Source organism: Podarcis cretensis (assembly GCF_951804945.1).
Source record: "Podarcis cretensis genome assembly, chromosome: 14".
In the NCBI taxonomy this organism is placed as follows: domain Eukaryota; kingdom Metazoa; phylum Chordata; class Lepidosauria; order Squamata; family Lacertidae; genus Podarcis; species Podarcis cretensis.
Window position 1 is genome coordinate 2,420,741 of NC_137183.1, and position 18,587 is coordinate 2,439,327.

Sequence of the window (18,587 nt, forward strand, 5' to 3'; positions counted from 1 at the left end):
AACAATACTATTCCCCCCATCAAATAGAGAAAGGTGAATTTTTGCAATAACTGGTCAAGGTTTTTTGACATATTTGGTTTTATGTGACTTTCAAACTTAATGGGATGTTTCAGTTAACTTTCACAATATTCACTGGTTTTTTGTTGTAAAGGTTTGAAATGTGTGAATTGGGTTATATCCAGATCTGTTCCTGAGGGATGTCATATCAGTTACATCTATCACTGTCATGGTTTCAATCACTCAAATGTTTATCATGGCTGAGTGACCAATAAACAAAGCACCAATGCAGTTGGGAATGAAATATGCTCAGGAGAGGGCTGGCTGTTTCAACTGCCCTTTTTTTAAAAAAGGAAATATATCAAAAAGTTTACATGTTTCCTCTGCACCTCTGCTTCTTTCTCCTGGACCTGCAAGCTTGTCTTTCCCATTCTCCCAATGTCAAATTTGCCCAACAACACCAATGCAGCGGCGGGGGGGGGGGGGGGCAGGGGGTAGCATAGGGCTCTCCCATGCAATAGGATCCTGAACTGAACAAAATACAAAGTCTCAACAGTGAACAAGCGCAAGTAAAGGCAGGAGCTCAGATAATGGCAGGAGGGTGCAATGGCCAAAGAGATACGTATGTGAGACCACTGATTCAGAGGGGATTTAACTGCAAATCTTCTGGCCTGTTTGCTGGTCCCACTGTGGCAAGGGAGGGGGACACACCCTCAGGCATGCAGGAATGGTGGCTGTTGTTGATGATTTAAGCGGGAACCCAGAGGTCCTCCAGGTGCAGTGGTTCAGGGGATGAGGCCCAATGCCAAATGGTAAATTGGGGATGAAGTCCATTATTTACTGCTCCCGGGCATCAAATTCCAGTGCAAATCCTCTATCTAATTTCCCCAAACAGATGGCCAGCTGGCAGAGACAAAAATAAGGTATTTAAAACACACATCAGTTTTTAGTTATAGGTTTCTATCTGTTTTTAGTTTATTGTTGATTTTAATTTTCTTGAACTGTTAAAATTATTGTCAGTTCTTTTTACTGATGATTTTATTATTTTTTTGAAAACCGCTTTGAGGGTTGTTGTTTTTACAATCAGTGTATAAAATTTATGAAATATATAGAAGTAACAGTAGAAATGACCTTGTTACTTTTATCAATAATTTATATTAATTGTTGTTGTTGCTGAAATTTGTATGCTGCCCTTCATCTGCCGATCTCAGGGTGGTTCACAACATAAAAATACAATAGCTCTTTAGAAGAAGCACTTTTCTGGATCTCTCTCAGCTACACAAAATATAAATGCTTTTTTCTCCTCTGTTGTGCTAGATTAACTTTTGCAGAGAAATAAAATATTAATCTAATATAAATGAATACACTTGACCTTAAAAGCTAGGGTTGAGTGTATTAAACACCTGCTACATCTTCCCTGAGGGATCTTAGACCTTCCCATGATTTCCCCCCATAAGTGGAGAGAGGGCTGTGACCCCACTCTTGCCTCTGCCCCCCTTCCTCTTCATGCTGATGGGGGAGGAGCCCCCCAGCTCACTTTCTGTTCTTTTTCTACTGCCTCAGTAGGGATTACCTCTTTCACCTGCACTGACACTGTTCTAGCAGCAGCCTGGCTGGCCTCCCCCGGCTTCACCAGGTGAGCAGGAAGAGGCAGGGCTGCCCTCGCAAGGTACCCAAGGCTGGGGCAGAGGGCAGTCACCCTGGTTGTGCCTTCCCAGCAGGTCTGCAACATATCTTTAAAAATGCTGCCATTCTTAGTGCATAATCCCTGCTTTAAAAATACTGCTTTATACACAAAAACAATGGCATAAGTGACAGCAATTGTGCAGCCTGAGGTGGAACCTTCACTACTTCAGGTGCTCTCCTGTGGTACATAGGCTCACAAGTAGGAGGAGAAATAACGCATGAAAGCCTAGAGATACAGAGAGATAGAAACAAAGATAAATGGGGGAAATACCAACGGGGAATACTGAAGAGAGGGCTAGTCACAGAGAAGGAAAGATGGGGGGACAACCTCTGTTGGAAAGAAGATTCCCTGTTTCTGATGTACACATTTACCTGGACAAACTAACCCAGAAGGAGCATGGCCAGAGGTACAACTCCTCTTCCCTCATACACACACCCTCAATTATTACATCTCTATTTGAAGTGTCAAGAACTTAAGCTTCTACTTTAAAGAAAAACATAATATTAATGAACCATCACTTTTTATTTCAGCACTAAGAGTGATAAACATGGCTAAACATGATAAACATCATGGCTATCTCAAAAATGATTCGCCTAGAAAGTACCATATTTTTTGCTCTATAGGACGCACTTTTTCCCCTCCAAAAATTAAGGGGAAATGTGTGTGCGTCCTATGGAGCAAATGCAGGCTCCTTGGCTTCAGCAATAGCAACGCGAAGCTTCCAAAGCACAGAAGGAGCGCTCCCTCCGCGCTCCGGAGACTTTGCGTTGCTTTCGCTGAAGCCTGGAGAGCGAGAGGGGTCAGTGCGCACCGACCCCTCTCGCTCTCCAGGCTTCAGGGATAGCCGCCTGAAGCCTTTGGAGTGCAGCACGAGTTCCCGCTGCATTCCGGAGGCTTCGGGTTCCTTTCGCTGAAGCCGGGAGAGTCTTGCTCTCCTGGCTTCAGCAGAGAGGGAGAGCTGCACAGCGCCCCTTCAGCGAAGCGGGAGGAGAAATGGAAGGGGTTCCGTTTCTCCTGTTGCTTCGCTGAAGGGGCGCTGAGCAGAGAGGGGGAGAATTTTTTTTCCTTGTTCTCCCCCTCTAAAACAAGGTGCGTCCTATGGTTGGGTGCATCCTATAGAGCAAAAAATACGGTAAGTTTTGCATGTGACAACAGAATGGCAAGCAAACAGCAAGAACATAACTTGGGTTACTTCCGTGAACAGAGCTGATGAAACTGTTTCCTGTGAGGTGACTGCATCCCTGCCTTAGAGCATTTGGAAGAGCTAAACCCTCCTGAGTCCAGCGTGACATCACAGGAGAATGACCCCTCCAACTTCACAGCACAAGAAACAGTTAGCAAACTCAGGAAAGGGCCATTTAAGTTCAGCCCCAGTCTAGACATTGCAGTTTTCTTTTTTCTAATTCACAGTCTCCCTTCCCCAAGTACAGAACTACCACCACCACAGCGGAACTTTGCTTGAGAGAAACTGGGACACTGGAAAAATGATGTTCAGTTACACTGAGCAGAAAATAATTCTCACTGACTGCAGGGTTTACATCCTAAAGGCAGAGCAATATACCTCTGCAGTCTTTTAACTGCTGAGCCCAGCCAAACACTCCCCCCCCTCCAAAAAAGTTAAATCGGGGTAGGATTTATGTATCATTCAAAGTGAAACAATCCAAACCATAAAGGAGGGCGGGGCAGATTAAGCTGGAGTGTTGGTAAAATGGCTGTGTTCATGTCTAAATAATGCTGCCAAATCCAATCTATGGAAGGATATGCACTGAATGTGAAGTTTAGGTTCTCAGCACTGTTGCAATACATAAACTCCTAAGTACTGAAAACTCTACCCAGCAAGTGGCACATATCCTTCCACAGTTTAAACTGCAGCCAACAAGCAACATTTTCACAACAAGAGTTACCATTTTCACTTATTTCAATTAGTTCACTTCCCCATTCCACTTCTCCAGAACATAAGCACAATAAAACAAACAGCAGTAGTTCCACGTGGTTAAATTCCACTGAGAGCAATTAAAACCCCTTGCCTGCCTCCCCCACCCTCCCAATGTGTGAGTAATTGCTGCAATCCCAGGCTGAATATCCTGCAGTGAGGAATCGCTGCAACACGTAATTGCCTCTGAGAAAGGATGTTAGACATACTAAATTGTGATCAAGGGGAAAGTGCATCCAGGAAAGAATACATTCGCTAATTTTGAAAACAGGCTTAATTAAATGCTGCAGCCAAAATTATATAAAAACAGAATAAAGGAGGGGGTGGGGAGAATAAGATTCAGAAAATGCAGCTCTTTTTTTAAAAAAATGTGTTTTACTCCTGATTTCATAACTAGGTTGAAGCGTAGCATAGAAAGGAACAAGCTGCATCTTAGTAACTAAAAAAAGGATGCTCAATGACCTGCACAAATGGAAGCCTGTAACTTCAATTAAAGAGACATCAGTTTACATGACAGTCTGGAGCAAATATAACAGGCTGTATAATCTAAACCCAGTTAGGGCATTTTTAAAATAAGGAGAATAATAGTGATTCACAAACTAATTCAGATTAACATTGACTCTGCAGTATCAATATCCGGGCTTTCTACTTAAGTATGGTAATGACATATTTTAAAACAGAAGAGAAACATTTCTTCTCTGTGCACTTAGAAAAAAAGATTAAATGTTTTGCTAAATTTTGGGTTCATAGTTGTTCTCTTTCTCCATATACTGTATCATTTGTCTACCAGTCAGACAAAAGTAACCACTGGCAAATATTTAATTTTAAATGGATAGTGGTAATAAGTGAGGCACTGAGAGAGCAAACGGATTCTCTCCCCGCCCACCAGCAGTTTCTGCTTACCGAGATATATTGTTAAAGCTGAGGAAGAGACGTTGGAGGCAGGGCAAAGTATCCACATCTTTCTAGAAGGAGAGAGAGAAAAAACACCAAATTCAGCATCTGAAGGGCAGCATGCTCTACACGCTCTTGCTTCTCTGGAGGATGAAACATGCCTACTGCAATTTACTGTAACCTTGCTGCAGTGCCAACTGATGTCGAACACGCGGCTCCATCCCTCTGTGGTGCATAGATCCTCTTGGAAAATAAGCTGGACTGCTTGCAACAGAAAGTGTTGAGCAAAAGAGAGGGGAGACGCAGCGGCAGTAGATGCTGGCCTCTTTTTGAGCAGGCTTCTCAAAAAAGGAACTGAGGTGCTGACTCAGGGTTTCAGCTGCAGGGGAAAGCAGACCGCTATGAAACGGCAAGCAAAATAAAATCCAATTTTGTAGTCATGCTGTTGTCTAAAGCATCAAAGTGCTAACTCATGCATGCAGCTGTCCAACCAGCAGCAAGCAATACTGAAATGTGCTCTGCAGACATTTCCCTGCTTCCTCAAGTAGCTTAACGAGTTGGAGTCCCACCACAGACAACACAGAAATGCACTCCAGATCTCACAAAATGGTTATCAGTTTGCAATGCACAGCCTTTGTGGGAACACAGGGAAGGTATATATTATTATTATTATTACAGTGATACCTCGGGTTACATACACTTCAGGTTACATACACTTCAGGTTACAGACTCTGCTAACCCAGAAATATTACCTCGGGTTAAGAACTTTGCTTCAGGATGAGAACAGAAATCGTGCTCCAGCGGCGTGGTGACAGCAGGAGGCCCCATTAGCTAAAGTGGTGCTTCAGGTCAAGAACAGTTTCAGGTTAAGAACAGACCTCCAGAATGAATTAAGTACTTAACCCAAGGTACCACTGTATTATTATTACTATTAACAACAACAACAACAACATCACTTTAACCATCCATCCAATTCTTCCATGAGTCAGAGACGTTTATTTTTGCCATTGCCACCACCAAACTGATTAGTTCAGTGGGTGAGGCAACTCTCCAACTTGCAATGAGTGGATACAAATACACCAAGATAATGTTGATAATGATAACGATGATTTATTAAATTTCTATACCACCCTTCATCCAAGGATCACAGGGCAGTTTACAATATAAAAACACAAAAATGTATAACATAGTAACATACAAAAAGAATAACCAAGGGGTCTCCTTGGCTTTCAGGAGCGGGACAAATATGTGGGTCATGATATGGGCCAGTCCATGGTGTTTCTCACCCACATCATGATAGGCAAGATTGTTGATTTTCTTGAACAAACAAAAACCCCTTCCCTACACAATGTGAAAAGCAAGACTCATTTTGTCATGCAGATGTTTCATTCTCACCACCACAAGGTCTATGCTCAAGATAACAAGGATTAGTTGCTTCTTAAACAATTGTCCTGAGCGCACAGTCTAGATGGCTAATGTAGCAAAAGGTAGATTCTAACAGACAATGCAGCAATTTCAATCTATTTATACCCCCCCAACTCTCTAGCTGGATAAACTCCCAGAGTGTCTTACAAATAAAAAAAGTTCTTGCCCTCAGGCTTATAATCTAAAAAGCTGTGATATTAAAGAGAAAAGGGTCAAAGAGGGGAAGAAGAAAACGGGCAAACTCCAATACCAAATTCTTAATGTTATAAGATCCTCAGGACCAGCTTAGAATACTGTAGTGTAGAGGAAAAACAAACACTGCCAGCAAGGAAAAAACTATCACAACCATGAATGGCCTGGACAATTTTGTCCCTCTCTGATGTGCTGATTTTCTACTCAAATGGACTTCATGGACCACATCTCTCCATATGAACCAATCCAGACCCTGCAATCATCATCTGAGACCCTTCTTCATGTGCCTCCTCCGTGAGAGGTCCAGAGGGTGGCAACACAAGAACAGGCCTTTTCTGTGGTGGCTCCCCACTTGTGGAATGCTCTCCCCAGGGAGGCTTGCCTGGAGCCTTTGCTACATATCTTTAGGTGCCAGGTGAAAACATTCCTCTTCTCCCAGGTCTTTGGCTAATTAAACAATTTTTTAACTATTGGGGGGCGTCTCTCTCTCTCGCCTTTCCCTGCTGTCCAACTCAGACCACCACCCCTTTTCTCTGAGCCATGCTCTTCTGCAATCCTCCTTTCCCAAAACCTCTTCCTTTCCTTGGTGTATGGATATCTAACCTCTGCTTCTCCTCCTTGCTTTCCCTCTTCTTACTCAAGAACAATACAGTTCAGACAATGGCCGTCAGACACCTTCTGTCTGCCCTGACTTTCCATGACCTTAAGATTCCAAGGCTTGCAGCAATTCAAACATCCCTTAGGTATATCACTTTATAGATCTCCTGCAAAATATGTATTCATAGGCTCTCTCTTCAACTGAAGACTATACATGACAATATACATTGATACCCCCAAAAAAATCCACCAAAAGAAACTGAATTTTTTTGAATCAAATTTGTTTTAAAATTCCAAAAGCAATATAGTTCATTCAAATTATAGCATTTTTTTCTAGAGCAAATGGATTCAGTTCACTTACCACAATTCTGATCTGATTATATCTAAGATTAAGTTCCGTCAGTGAATCTAGTCCGTTCAGGTTTTCAATGTATGTTAAGCAATTCCGGGCAAGATTCAGCACTCTGAGGTCACTTAAATGGTGGAGATTTTCTATGATAGCAATCTGTAAAAGAGAAGATGAGGAAGAATGAGGATTGTATCAGTTGAGCCCAACCCTTCTTTTCCCCCTTTAAGAATGACACCATTAAACAAGCAGCTTCTCTTCTAAGCCTGAACTGTGCCTCCGGATCTTATGGAGGTAAAAAAGTGAAATGTTTATGGTCACACCCCTATGCACACTTACATGGGAGTAAGCTCCACTAAGCACTGTAGGACTTACTTCCTAGCAACCATGCAAAGGATAAGTTAATTGTAGAGCACCAACTACCTAAGAAGCAAATAACTGAAATAATAGGGTTAGGAAGCAGTACAGCTGACATCACACAGAAATGGAGAACAGGAACAAGTGGCTAAGAATGAAGACTGGAACTCTCCAAAGATGGCTTCTTGCTAGGAGTCCCTGCAGTGCCTCCTTTCAAAAGAGCAGAAGCATTTATCAGAACAGCAGAAATCTGGGATTCATGAAGAATTCATAGAGATATTATTTATTAACTTCTTCTGTCAGTGTTAATGGAATTCCTTCCTATCACAGCTTTCCTTCTTTCCTTTTTAAAACACACACAAACTATCTATAGATCTACACACAGACACACACACATATATGGTTTTATAAAATTATGTTAACTAAAGTAGAAACAAAGCATTAGATGAAACAGAGCTCAAATATTACAGTACGGTTTGAGCACACACAAGATTAAGCATGATTTTCTCAGCTTATCCTTCTCACTCATCCTTCCCCAACAACTAATACTCAGGATACTCCCCTCTGTACACATGAATTCCTTTTAGTAAAAAGCACCATGAATGTTAATCCCTTTTGAAGCTATCTAAGCCAGTGACCATAAATACAGTTTAAGACAGCAAATTCCATAAATTAATTATGTTTTGTGTGAAGAGGGATCTTCTTCTCTCTACCCTGATCCTACTAGAAATCATCTTCTTTGGCCGGCCTTGTTGTATGATGACACAAGAGAAATCTAATCTTTCCCCATTGTTTTGAGTAAATTGATGGGCAGTTTTGCATGTTTTGGTGGGCTGCCATTTCTGCCAGGTCCAGGGTTCACTGCTGCTCCCAATACTTCCTGGGGAGTGCTCTTGAGCAAGACACCTTCCGTGCTTCGCCTTCACCGTGTCCCTCAGCAAGTGAGCCTGCTTGTTGCAGCAGGTCCAGGAGGGAACTCTTCTCCACCAGCCTCCTATGGGCCCTTAGCAGGTGCTCAACTCTGCTGACCCTTGATGCCAGCCCTGTACATGAACTGACTAACACTTTTTGAGGGTCAGGTGGGTTCTGTTGCAATTTTAATGGCAGACTCTAATCATAAGGTCACAGAAAATATAGTCATGTTCCTCACCATAGCCATCAAAACCAGGTTAGTTACTAAATGGAAAAAGTGGTCAATCAAAATTTTATGTATTTTAAACTATTTCTGACTGTTCACACATTTTATTATTTTAAAAGGCACAATTTGTGTGCACATATATGCATTTTCTCTCTGCTGTGGCTGTCTTGATAACATATGTTTGATGTTCAATGTCTGTAGACCAAATAACCAAAATGACTGATTTAACTGATTCATTTAGTGGATCACAACAATCTTGGCTAAAAAGCACAGAACTGTACAAATATAATGAATCAACATGATAACATTATTAATATGTCACCTACAGGAGAGATCAGTTATTTCATTTATTTGATTCCACTAAATAATCGTTTCTCAAAAAATAACTTGAAGTGATTCCATAGTGAAAATATCAATAAAGGTAATTACAAAAATTCCCTATGTCAAACCAATTTTATATGTCAGAACAGTTTCAAATCCAACACAGTCGCAGATTAGATAGATTTTCCCCTTACAAGGCTTGTTGAAAAGGGAGGGTCTTTGATAGGCACAGAAAAGAGAGATGGCACCTGAAGAGTAATGGAAGGATACTTCGAGGAGAATGTGCCACCACACTAAAGGCCCAGATTCTACAAGGTCGGATGGACGTCCCAATAAGATGGTATCTGATTTTGTAAACATTAGGTGTGCTCCCCCAACCCACTAGATGTCTTTTTCGAAATAAAAAGCCCCCAAACACTTTAACTCTTCAATATAGTGAAGGAGCAGGTGGTTATCTAGTCATCTGACAGCCCTAACGAAATGAATGAGACACTAGACTTCACAGGCTGATGGCATAATTAACTCAATGTAAGATTCTGAAAAACTATGCAAAGTTAAGTTCCTTCAATTTAGCAAGTCTCATGAAAACAAAGGGGAGGTGCAAAGCAGCGCTACACCTAAAAAGCCAGCAACAGGTACCCCATGGTACAAACTGAAAAAGCATTTATCACATTATACCTGATTTCCATGAAGGTCCAAGACATCAAGGCTTACAAGGTTATCCAGGTTTGATATTCTCCTTATTCTGAAACATTCAAGCATTCAAGAAGTATTTTTATTTCAAGGAGGGGAAATTTATTCCCATTTGACCCCTGCCCAGGCTTTAATCTACTATGGGCTTCTGTCCAGCATAACCAACCACCTGAGGATCTAATCCCAGGCAGAATGCCAGTGCATCCCAGAACCTCCAGCATACACAGGTCCCCAATGTGAAGGCAAGGACAGTGGGATTCAACCACAGATCTACCCCTGCTGCTAACGTAAATGGCAAAGCCAACATGCTGAACAGAGGCAGAAAAAAAGGGAAGACCTCCATACACCAGCTTGAAATTGTATGGATTCTGGAAGTGGAGTGCTTAGCAAGAAGGTGGGTACAGGACAAGATGCAACAGCAAACTTGGGAAAACAGCAGCTTCTGAGACTTCTTGCAGTACTAAGCATTCCAATAAAGGAGAGTGAAATTATGAATCTCCTAGCAATCTGTTCCTGACTGGCACCAGGAACTCACCCTCCTCCAATCCAAGGGTGGTTAGAAGTAAATAAAGAAGAAAGCCCCACTTAATTCGTAGTTACTTGTGGTTTGTCCCATATTCAGACTTGCATTAATAGCCGCAACTGAACAACCCCCCCCCCCTCCGAGTTTGAGGCATCTCGAGTGTGTGGAAGAGGATCTTGCATTTCTCCTCCACTCTCACCCGGTTCCCGGTTGAGACCAGCAGGAGTGGTGAGTAAAGCTTGGAAAGAGTCTCAGAGGAAAATGTTGGGATTTGCAGGAGCTGCTCACTCCTAGGGAGGTGGTGTGCCATTCTGCAGTGCTGGGGGGAGGGAGCTCACAGAAGGAGGACGATTTCCTCAGGCTCCCCTCACACAAGACAGGGAAAAGCTGGCAGGGCAAAGTTGGGACTCTTTCTGAGGTTAGCTCCTGCTCCTAGGCTATCCCAGCCCCGATATTCTCAGCTAGTACAGAGTCTTTATCATGTATAGTTTGGCTTGCTCTCTAGCAGAGTGCAAGCTGGTGTAAGATACTCTGTTTTTCTACTTGTTCAATGTTTTATGATGTTTTTATATACAGTGGTACCTCGGTTTAAGAACAGCTCTGTTTACGAACTATTCGGTATACGAATTCTGCAAAATCGGAAGTAGTGTTCTGGTTAGCAAACTTTATCTCGGTCTACGAACAGAAGCCGAATGGTAGAAGGGCACCAGCAGCGGGAGGCCTCATTAGGTAAAGCACGCCTCAGTTTAAGAACGGCTTTGGTTTAAGAACAGACTTCCAGAACGGATTACGTTTGTAAACCGAAGTACCACTGTATTCTATATGCCACCCAGAGGGATATTAATAGTAATAATCTTACTCTTATTATTTTTTATTATTCAAAGCCAATATGTACATTTCTGCCATCAACTGGAAAAAAATTTGCAGAGCTTATTAGGGTCTTGAAATATGCATGCTGTCGATTTCACAATTTTTTTAAAAAATGTATTTTTTTATTAAAGATTTATTGGTTTACAAAAGTATGTGCAATATCTCTTTTTCCAAGGTACATTTTCTACAGATCAGTTTCATTTGTTGAGACATTAGTGTTAAATTAGGAAGAAAGGGGGGAAAGAGGTGGGGGGAACGGTAAGTGGGGTGGGGTCAGGTGGCAATGTTTCTGTTTTACTTAATGTATGTGGGGTTTTGTGTCAGCGTCGCTTGTGCAGGTTCTCTTTACTATTCACTTGTGTTCCTTTGGTGACGAGAGAGGTTGGGGTTGGCCTAGGGTGTGGTTGTTTGTGGTTGGCTGTGGTGGTCGTTGTTTCCATGTGTGAGTGGAGTGGCTGGGTGTTTTTGGATCAGGTTAGCCATATTGATTCATATGCTATTGGTGGATTCTTGTCTTTGTCTTGTTGGGCTGTATATGTGATAAAAGGGAGCCACACCGGGGTGAAGGCATTTTCTTCTGTTTGTCCCCGTGTCAGATTCAGTTTATTGGGTAGTTTTTCTCGTAAGGCTGTTTCCCATACTACTTGGTACCATTGGTCCATGCTTACTCCTGACAGTGTCTGGTTATGATGTTTCTGGCTGCTGAGAGTAGGTGGGTGATGAGTTCTTTGTGATGTGAGTGGGAATTATTGTCTTGGAAGATGTTTAGTAGGGCCAGTTCTGGGGTGATTTCTAATACTTGCTTAGTTATTTTGCATATTACTCATATGGCTGTTGTCCAGAATAGTTGGATTTTGGGGCATTCCCACCACATGTGGAGCTATGTGCCTGTGGAGGTGCACCCTCTCCAGCATTTTGATGAGATTCCTGGGTGTATTAGTGCTAATTTCCTCGGTGCTAGGTACCACCTGTAAGTGAGTTTCAGAGTGAGTTATTTCCTTTTCGTTGATATGGATTTAAAGGGAGGTTTAGACCAAATTCTGGTCCACTGAGTGGGGTTAATCTCATAGCCTATGTCGTCTCCCCATTGTTTTTTGATTACGTCTAGGGGGTTTGTGGGATTTTGGAGTAATATTTTGTATACTGCGGATACCATCCCTTTGCCGTTTCCCTTTGTCGTTAGGAGGAGGTTTTCGAAGGTTGTCAGGGGCCTAGTTGCTGCTGATTTTACTACTGGATTGTTTACAAGGGCATGTAATTGGTGGTGTGTCAGCCAGGGCATTTGGGTGTCTTCTAGTTTGTCTTGTATTTCTTGTGTTGATAAGGGTTTGTTATTTTGATAGAGGTCTGTTAGGCGATATAAGCCTTTGGTTTGCCAGGTTTTTATCTGGAGATTTTGTGCTGTGTGATGGAATAATGGCTGGTGTGCCAAGGGGATTAGTGGGGCTGGGGCTGGGGCTGGGGACAGTTTACCTACTTCTGCTTTCCATGCTTTAAGCATGGTCTGTGTGTACCTGTTTAGTGTTGTGGGAATTTTCCCCGTTTGGGAGGAATGGGTATGCTGTGGTGCAGGTATTTTCAATTGTGTCCCTCTCCAGGTGTATTCATTGTTTTGTCTCATCTTCTAGTATATATGGGATTATGTGACGTACTTGGTTGGCAATATAATATGCTTCTATGTTGGGGATTTCCCATCGTCCTTCTGAGGAGGGGAGGTGCAGGTATTTGGGGCTTATTCTTGGGTTTTTGTGTGAGAAAATAAATAAGTGTAGGTTTTTCTGCCATTTATGGAGTTGGGCTGGGGGAATTCAGGTTGGGAGGGTTTGGAATAGGTAGGTTAGTTTTGGGAGGGTGATCGTTTTGATCATGGCTGTTTTGTCTGAGAGAGTGAAGTTCATGTTGTTCCATCTCTTTAGGTCTTTGTTAATTTGTCGCCACAAGAGGTTGTAGTTGTGGAGCTATAATTTATTGAGGTTTCTGGTTATTTGTACCCCATGGTATCTGAACTTGGTGTGGCAAAGTTTTACCTTGGTGACGTTAGCGCAGGCATAGGCAAACTCGGCCCTCCAGATGTTTTGGGACTACAACTCCCATCATCCCTGACCACGAGTCCTGTTAGATAGGGATGATGGGAGTTGCAGTCCCAAAACATCTGGAAGGCCAAGTTTGACTATGCCTGCGTTAGCAAGTTCTTTTTGGATGTGAGGAGCAGTGCTGAAGCACATAGCTTCCAACTTTGCAAAATTCACCTGTTGGCCCGACACCACTGCAAATGTAATGAGTTCTCTGATTAGGGAGGTTGCTGCGTTTATGGGGTCTGCAAAGAGACCTACCATATTTTTCGCTCTATAGGACGCACTTTTTCCCCTCCAAAAATTAAGGGGAAATGTGTTTGCGTCCTATGGAGCGAATGCGGGCGTTGCTTTTGCTGAAGCCAGGAGAGTCTGGTCTTTGAGGCTGGCGGTGGGGGAAAGCAGTGCTTCCCCCCAGCGCCAGCCCCACAAGCTCGGGGGGCAGCGGGAAGGCATGCGACGCCTTTGCACTGCTCCCTGACCTGGTTTTCAGGCTGGCAGTGGGGGAAAGCAGCACCCACAGGAATTCCCCCACCTCGTAGAAAAGCCCGCAGGAGTCACGCAGCCTTTAAAGAGTGCGCCGCTCTTGGGGGCTTTTCCCCAAGGAGGGAGAAGGGACTGACTGGCCAAGTCAGTCCCTTCTCCCTCCTGTGGGCTTTTGTGGGAGATGGAGGAATTCCCCCACCTCCCGCAATAGCAGGGAGAAGGTCTGGGAGAAGTGCGCAGGCTGCATGCAGCCTGTCCGCTGCTCCCAGAGCTGGGGGGGGGGGGAGAATCATATTTTTTTCCCTTGATTTCCCCCTCTGAAAACTAGGTGCACCCTATGGTCAGGTGCGCCCTATAGAGCGAAAAATTTATAGGTTCAGTTTCACCCATGTTGTCAGTTTACACTTCACTGTACTGTAGAAGTAGCCAAGACTTTTGATAGCACAGATCATGCACTGAATTTGGGCATAGCATGCCTGTGTGCGTATAATTACATAATTTGGCCCAACATTAACGGTCTCTGTCTAATAGCCGACCAATTCTGTCTACTCCATTTGCTTCTACACTCCTTCCCACTGGCAACCCATGTTCCCACTTGCCCTGGGCTTTGTATGCTTCTGAGAAGTTGGAAGGTTAATAAACATACCATAATATTTTGGCAGCTGAGGTAGTGACTTTTGAGGGTTCGTTTCAAGGTACACCTATGGAGATTTCAAAATCTACAATCTGCATTCACCCCAGGTTGTTCTTGCTTGGGGAACAAATTGGCAAAACTGCTATTCTTTTTCTCATATCCACAAATTCTGTACCTTAGTTTGATACCACAGTCACCTCTGTATTGTCACATGTCCAAATTAGTCAGGGCTGGCTTTGACTGCAAGCAGACAGCTAGGTAAGTCGTGATTCCCAAGCAATAAGAAGTAGATTATGTTGCATTCCGTCTCTGCCAACCGCAGGGGGGGCTTATTTGACATTACAGTGAACACACCCTATGCAGGTTTCACAGAGAACACTAGAAAGTGTTATTTTAAGTATGTCAAGGTCCCCTCCCTTTTTTACCTGTTATTTCCTAACAAAAGGACACGGAGGGACCTTAGTGTAGTAAGGCCGCTGATTTCCTCTATCTGATTATCATACAGATCTAAGAAAACAAGATGCTGCAAATTAGAGATATTCTGGATCCGTGTTATGCAGTTATGCTGGAAGCTCAGCAGACGAAGGTGCTCTTCTCCATCAATAATTGGGCAAACAGTCAGCTTTTGTCTAGGAGGGGGAAAGTTTTAAGAAATGTTTAGTACAGGTGACAACAAACACAGGGAATCACTTCTAATAGCAAACTCAAGCCACTGTGATCCACGCAACGGTCACCTCCAGACTGGATTATTGTAACACGCTCTACATGGGGCTGCCCTTGAGACTGACCAAGAAACTCCAGCAGGTGCAGAATGCCGCGGCGAGACTCCTTATGGGGTCTTCGCTGCGAGATCACATTCATCCGGTACTATACCAGCTGCACTGGCTCCCGGTGGAGTACAGGATCAGGTTTAAGGTGCTGGTTTTAACCTTTAAAGCCCTATACGGCCTAGGACCCTCGTACCTACGGGGCCGCCTCTCCTGGTATGCCCCACAGAGGAACCTACGGTCTTCAAATAAAAACATCCTGAAGGTCCCAAGCCACAGAGAGGTTAGGCTGGCCTCAACTAGAGCCAGGGCTTTCTCGGCTGCGGCTCCAATCTGGTGGAACGCTCTGTCACAAGAGACCAGGGCCCTGCAGGACCTGACATCTTTCCGCAGGGCCTGCAAGACAGAGTTGTTCCACCAGGCCTTTGGTTAGGGTGCAGCCTGACTCCCTCCTCTGGCTACCTGCACAGAATTTTGCCTAACGGTTGCCACCAATTTGATTTTAATTAATTTTTATAATGAAATGTTTTTAAAATGTTTGATTATTTGATTGTTTGATTATTTGATTGTTGTTAGCCACCCTGAGCCCGGCTTCGGCTGGGGAGGGCGGGATATAAATAAAATTTATCATTTATGATTTATCAAGTGTTGGCATGACTGAAGCAGTGAGAAAAAAGGTAGAGGTATCAGCATACTCAGGGGAAGTCCAAGGTTTTCAAAACCACAAAAATATCAGGAAGTCAAAAAGATTGCAATGAGGACAGAGCATGCACCGTAGCCATGAGTACCCATTAAAAGAGAAAACCAGAAAACCAGGGGGAAATGGCAATGCAAAGGACCTGATTTCCCAAACAGGTAAACTCCTGTTCTGAGGGAACATTTTGCCCTCAAATATTCCATAGTACTTTATTCAAACTTCTGCTGTTGTTTAAATCCATGATTTTTCGATCAGCTTTCTCCATCCCTGCTTTATTCAACCTTTTACGGTTATTTTAACCACCACTTTTCCCCACCCCTCGATGTTTCTCCCTTCTCACTCCCATGCCCTGTCCACTGCTGTTGTGCAACCTTCCTTCTCTTTTGTTTCCCTCCACCACCCCGACTTCATGGAAATCCAGGATTGTGATATGGCACTACAAATCCTCCTATGGGGGTTGTGCAGCCTTACCTTCTTATGTACATAGGAATAAAACCATTGAAGTTCTTAATATTAGCCACTGCTCATGATTTTCCCAGACAGACTAACAGTGCAATTCTATTCTAGTCAGAAATAAGTACCACTGAATTCAAATGGAGCTTACTCCCAGGTAAATGGGATTATGACTGTGGCCTAAGGCTGCAATCCTATGAGTATGTGTGATATGATATCATAACACCTTCTATGTAAACATGTACATTACTGTGAAAAGCATCACCCACCAATTCTATTTTTACCTTTCAAGGGTCAGCCTGTCAGAATGCTGCATTTTCTCTTCTGCAGTTCGGTGCACTAGGGGAAAAGCAGTGTTCCCATAAGTGATATTATCTAATAGAAAAATAAACATTTAAAGGAATTTAACTTTAAAAAACCACACATATTACCATTTTACTGTCCAATGATGCACATGCCTAACTAGCTCTAGCAACAAACATGAGAGACTTGATGCCAAGGTTGCAATGCCAGAGTTAAGGAAGGGGATGTGCTCCTTATGCGCCAGTCAGAAGCAGTATTGTTGGGAAATGCTTGTAAGTGACATGGCAATATGGCACATGGAAGGAAAGTATGTATATTCTAATTTCATATCTATGCTTATAAGGTCCAAATTAGCCATGACTATACAGGAAAGAGAAGTCAGGGTTATTGTGGAAATATTATTCCTCTTGTTGGGCAGGGCAAACTATGCATCTAAGTGTATAGCTACAATCAGCAAGTAGGCCCTGTTGGTAGTTCTGCCTCTAACTGCTGCCCAGCTCACATGGACCCATGACAGGGCCTTCTTGGTGGTGGTTCCATCTGTGGAATACCCTCCCTGGTGAGGCGCATCTGTCTGTCTCACTCCCCAGGCATTTGAAGGCTTATAGGCACTGGCCAAAGCAACCATGAAATTAATAACTGTGAGGGTATGTATGTTACATTTATGATATGTGGGGTTGTGTTTCCAGTATAACATTAAATAAAAACATTGATGATGATGATGATGATGATGATGATAAAAATAATAATAATGTGAACCAGCATGGTATAACTCCATAGCCTTCCCCAACCTTAGGATGTTTTGCATTATAGTTTCCATTATCCCTGGTCACTGGTGACACTGGCTGGGGCTAATGCAAGCATAGGCAAACTCAACTATCCAGATGTTTTGAGATTACAATTCCCACCATCCCTGACCACTGGTCCTGTTAGCTAGGGACAGTGGGAGTTGTAGTCCCAACACATCTGGAGGGTCAAGTTTGCCTATGCCTGGGGTAATGGGAGTTTGTGCCTTCTTAATGTTTCAGACTACAAGTTAGGGAAGGCTGGATTAAGAGTGCCAGACTGGGGAGCTGCAGGTTCAAATCCCTGCTTGGTCATGAATCTTACTGACCAATCACAATTTATCAGTCTAACCTGCATCATGGGATTGTTCTAAGGATAAAGCATGACTGGGGTGGGGAGAACCATGGAAGACTTGAATATATTACTTAACTATAATAATTAAATATAATACTGATGAATATAAATATTATATGAACTGGAATAAACAAGCATTGGAAGATATGAGAAAGGTGGAAAGGAAGATGCAGTGCCCGTTATGCGAAGAGGAGCAGAGGCACAGAACAGGGCTAAGATCTTTACACAGATGCCCAACGTTCAACCCAGCTTCATACCTAGCATGAAACCTAGCAATAATAATTGTATTATTATTTGTTTGTTTGTTTGTTTGTTTATTCATTCATTCAATTTATCAGAAGATCCAAAGGTAGTGAGATACAACTAATAATTGTACTTATTAGTTACTGCCTCAGATAATGAAGGTAGTACACAGGTATCGTGGCTAGTTACCAATGACAGCCTTACCATCCATGTATTTGTCTAATACCCCTTTAATGCCATCCAAATTGGTCACCCTCACAACGTCTTGCAATAGCAAAACTCCTTCTGTCCAGCCTAAATTTACCACCATTCACTTTCACTGGATGCCCCTACTGGGTTCTAGTTCTATGAAACATAGAAACATTTGTTTCTCCATATCAGCCACATCATGCTCACCTCTATCATGTCCTCCTTTACCTGTCTTTCAACAGACGCCAAATGTTTGGAGGCCTGCTTTATCCACCACATCAGTGCTCATCACTTACCTGAAATATTTGGACTAGCATTATGACAGCCCTGTTGAAGTCTGTATTTTGAAGGGTTAGGAAAGGAGGAATCTCCAAATGTTGCCAGAGAGCCTGCACCATATTTCACCTCCATGCCGGGAATATCTGCAAAATTTGGTGCTACAGGGACATACAACTTTTTACTGCGTGATAAAGGACTTAATCTTCCATCGGCTGGGGGGAAAATATATATATATAAGGGTTATGACAGTGCTGCTCATCAAAATACAGAACTACAGTTGCAGTCCTTTGCACTCCTTGGCACACTAACTTGGGGTGAAGTCCCTTTGAAATCAGCAGGTATGCTATAATT

At 43.0% G+C, this 18,587-nt stretch overlaps 1 protein-coding gene across 8 annotated transcripts in view; it reads right to left on the bottom strand.

Annotated features, from left to right (window-relative positions):
• LRRC49 (leucine rich repeat containing 49) overlaps nucleotides 1-18,587 on the bottom strand; it is a 115,892-nt gene that overhangs the window by 91,816 nt on the left and 5,489 nt on the right. For 3 of the 8 annotated variants that reach the window (XM_079953250.1, XM_079953247.1, XM_079953244.1), the window contains exons 4-9: nucleotides 18,254-18,448; nucleotides 16,367-16,457; nucleotides 14,591-14,794; nucleotides 9,566-9,632; nucleotides 7,087-7,230; nucleotides 4,521-4,582 (exon numbers count right to left, since the gene is read on the bottom strand). In XM_079953250.1, coding sequence (XP_079809376.1) covers nucleotides 4,521-4,582; nucleotides 7,087-7,230; nucleotides 9,566-9,632; nucleotides 14,591-14,794; nucleotides 16,367-16,457; nucleotides 18,254-18,448 — 763 coding nt within the window. Of the gene's footprint in view, nucleotides 1-4,520; nucleotides 4,583-7,086; nucleotides 7,231-9,565; nucleotides 9,633-14,590; nucleotides 14,795-16,366; nucleotides 16,458-18,164; nucleotides 18,449-18,587 lie in introns of those variants that run through there. The other 5 variants (XM_079953246.1, XM_079953245.1, XM_079953251.1 and 2 more) reach the window with 5 other exon arrangements.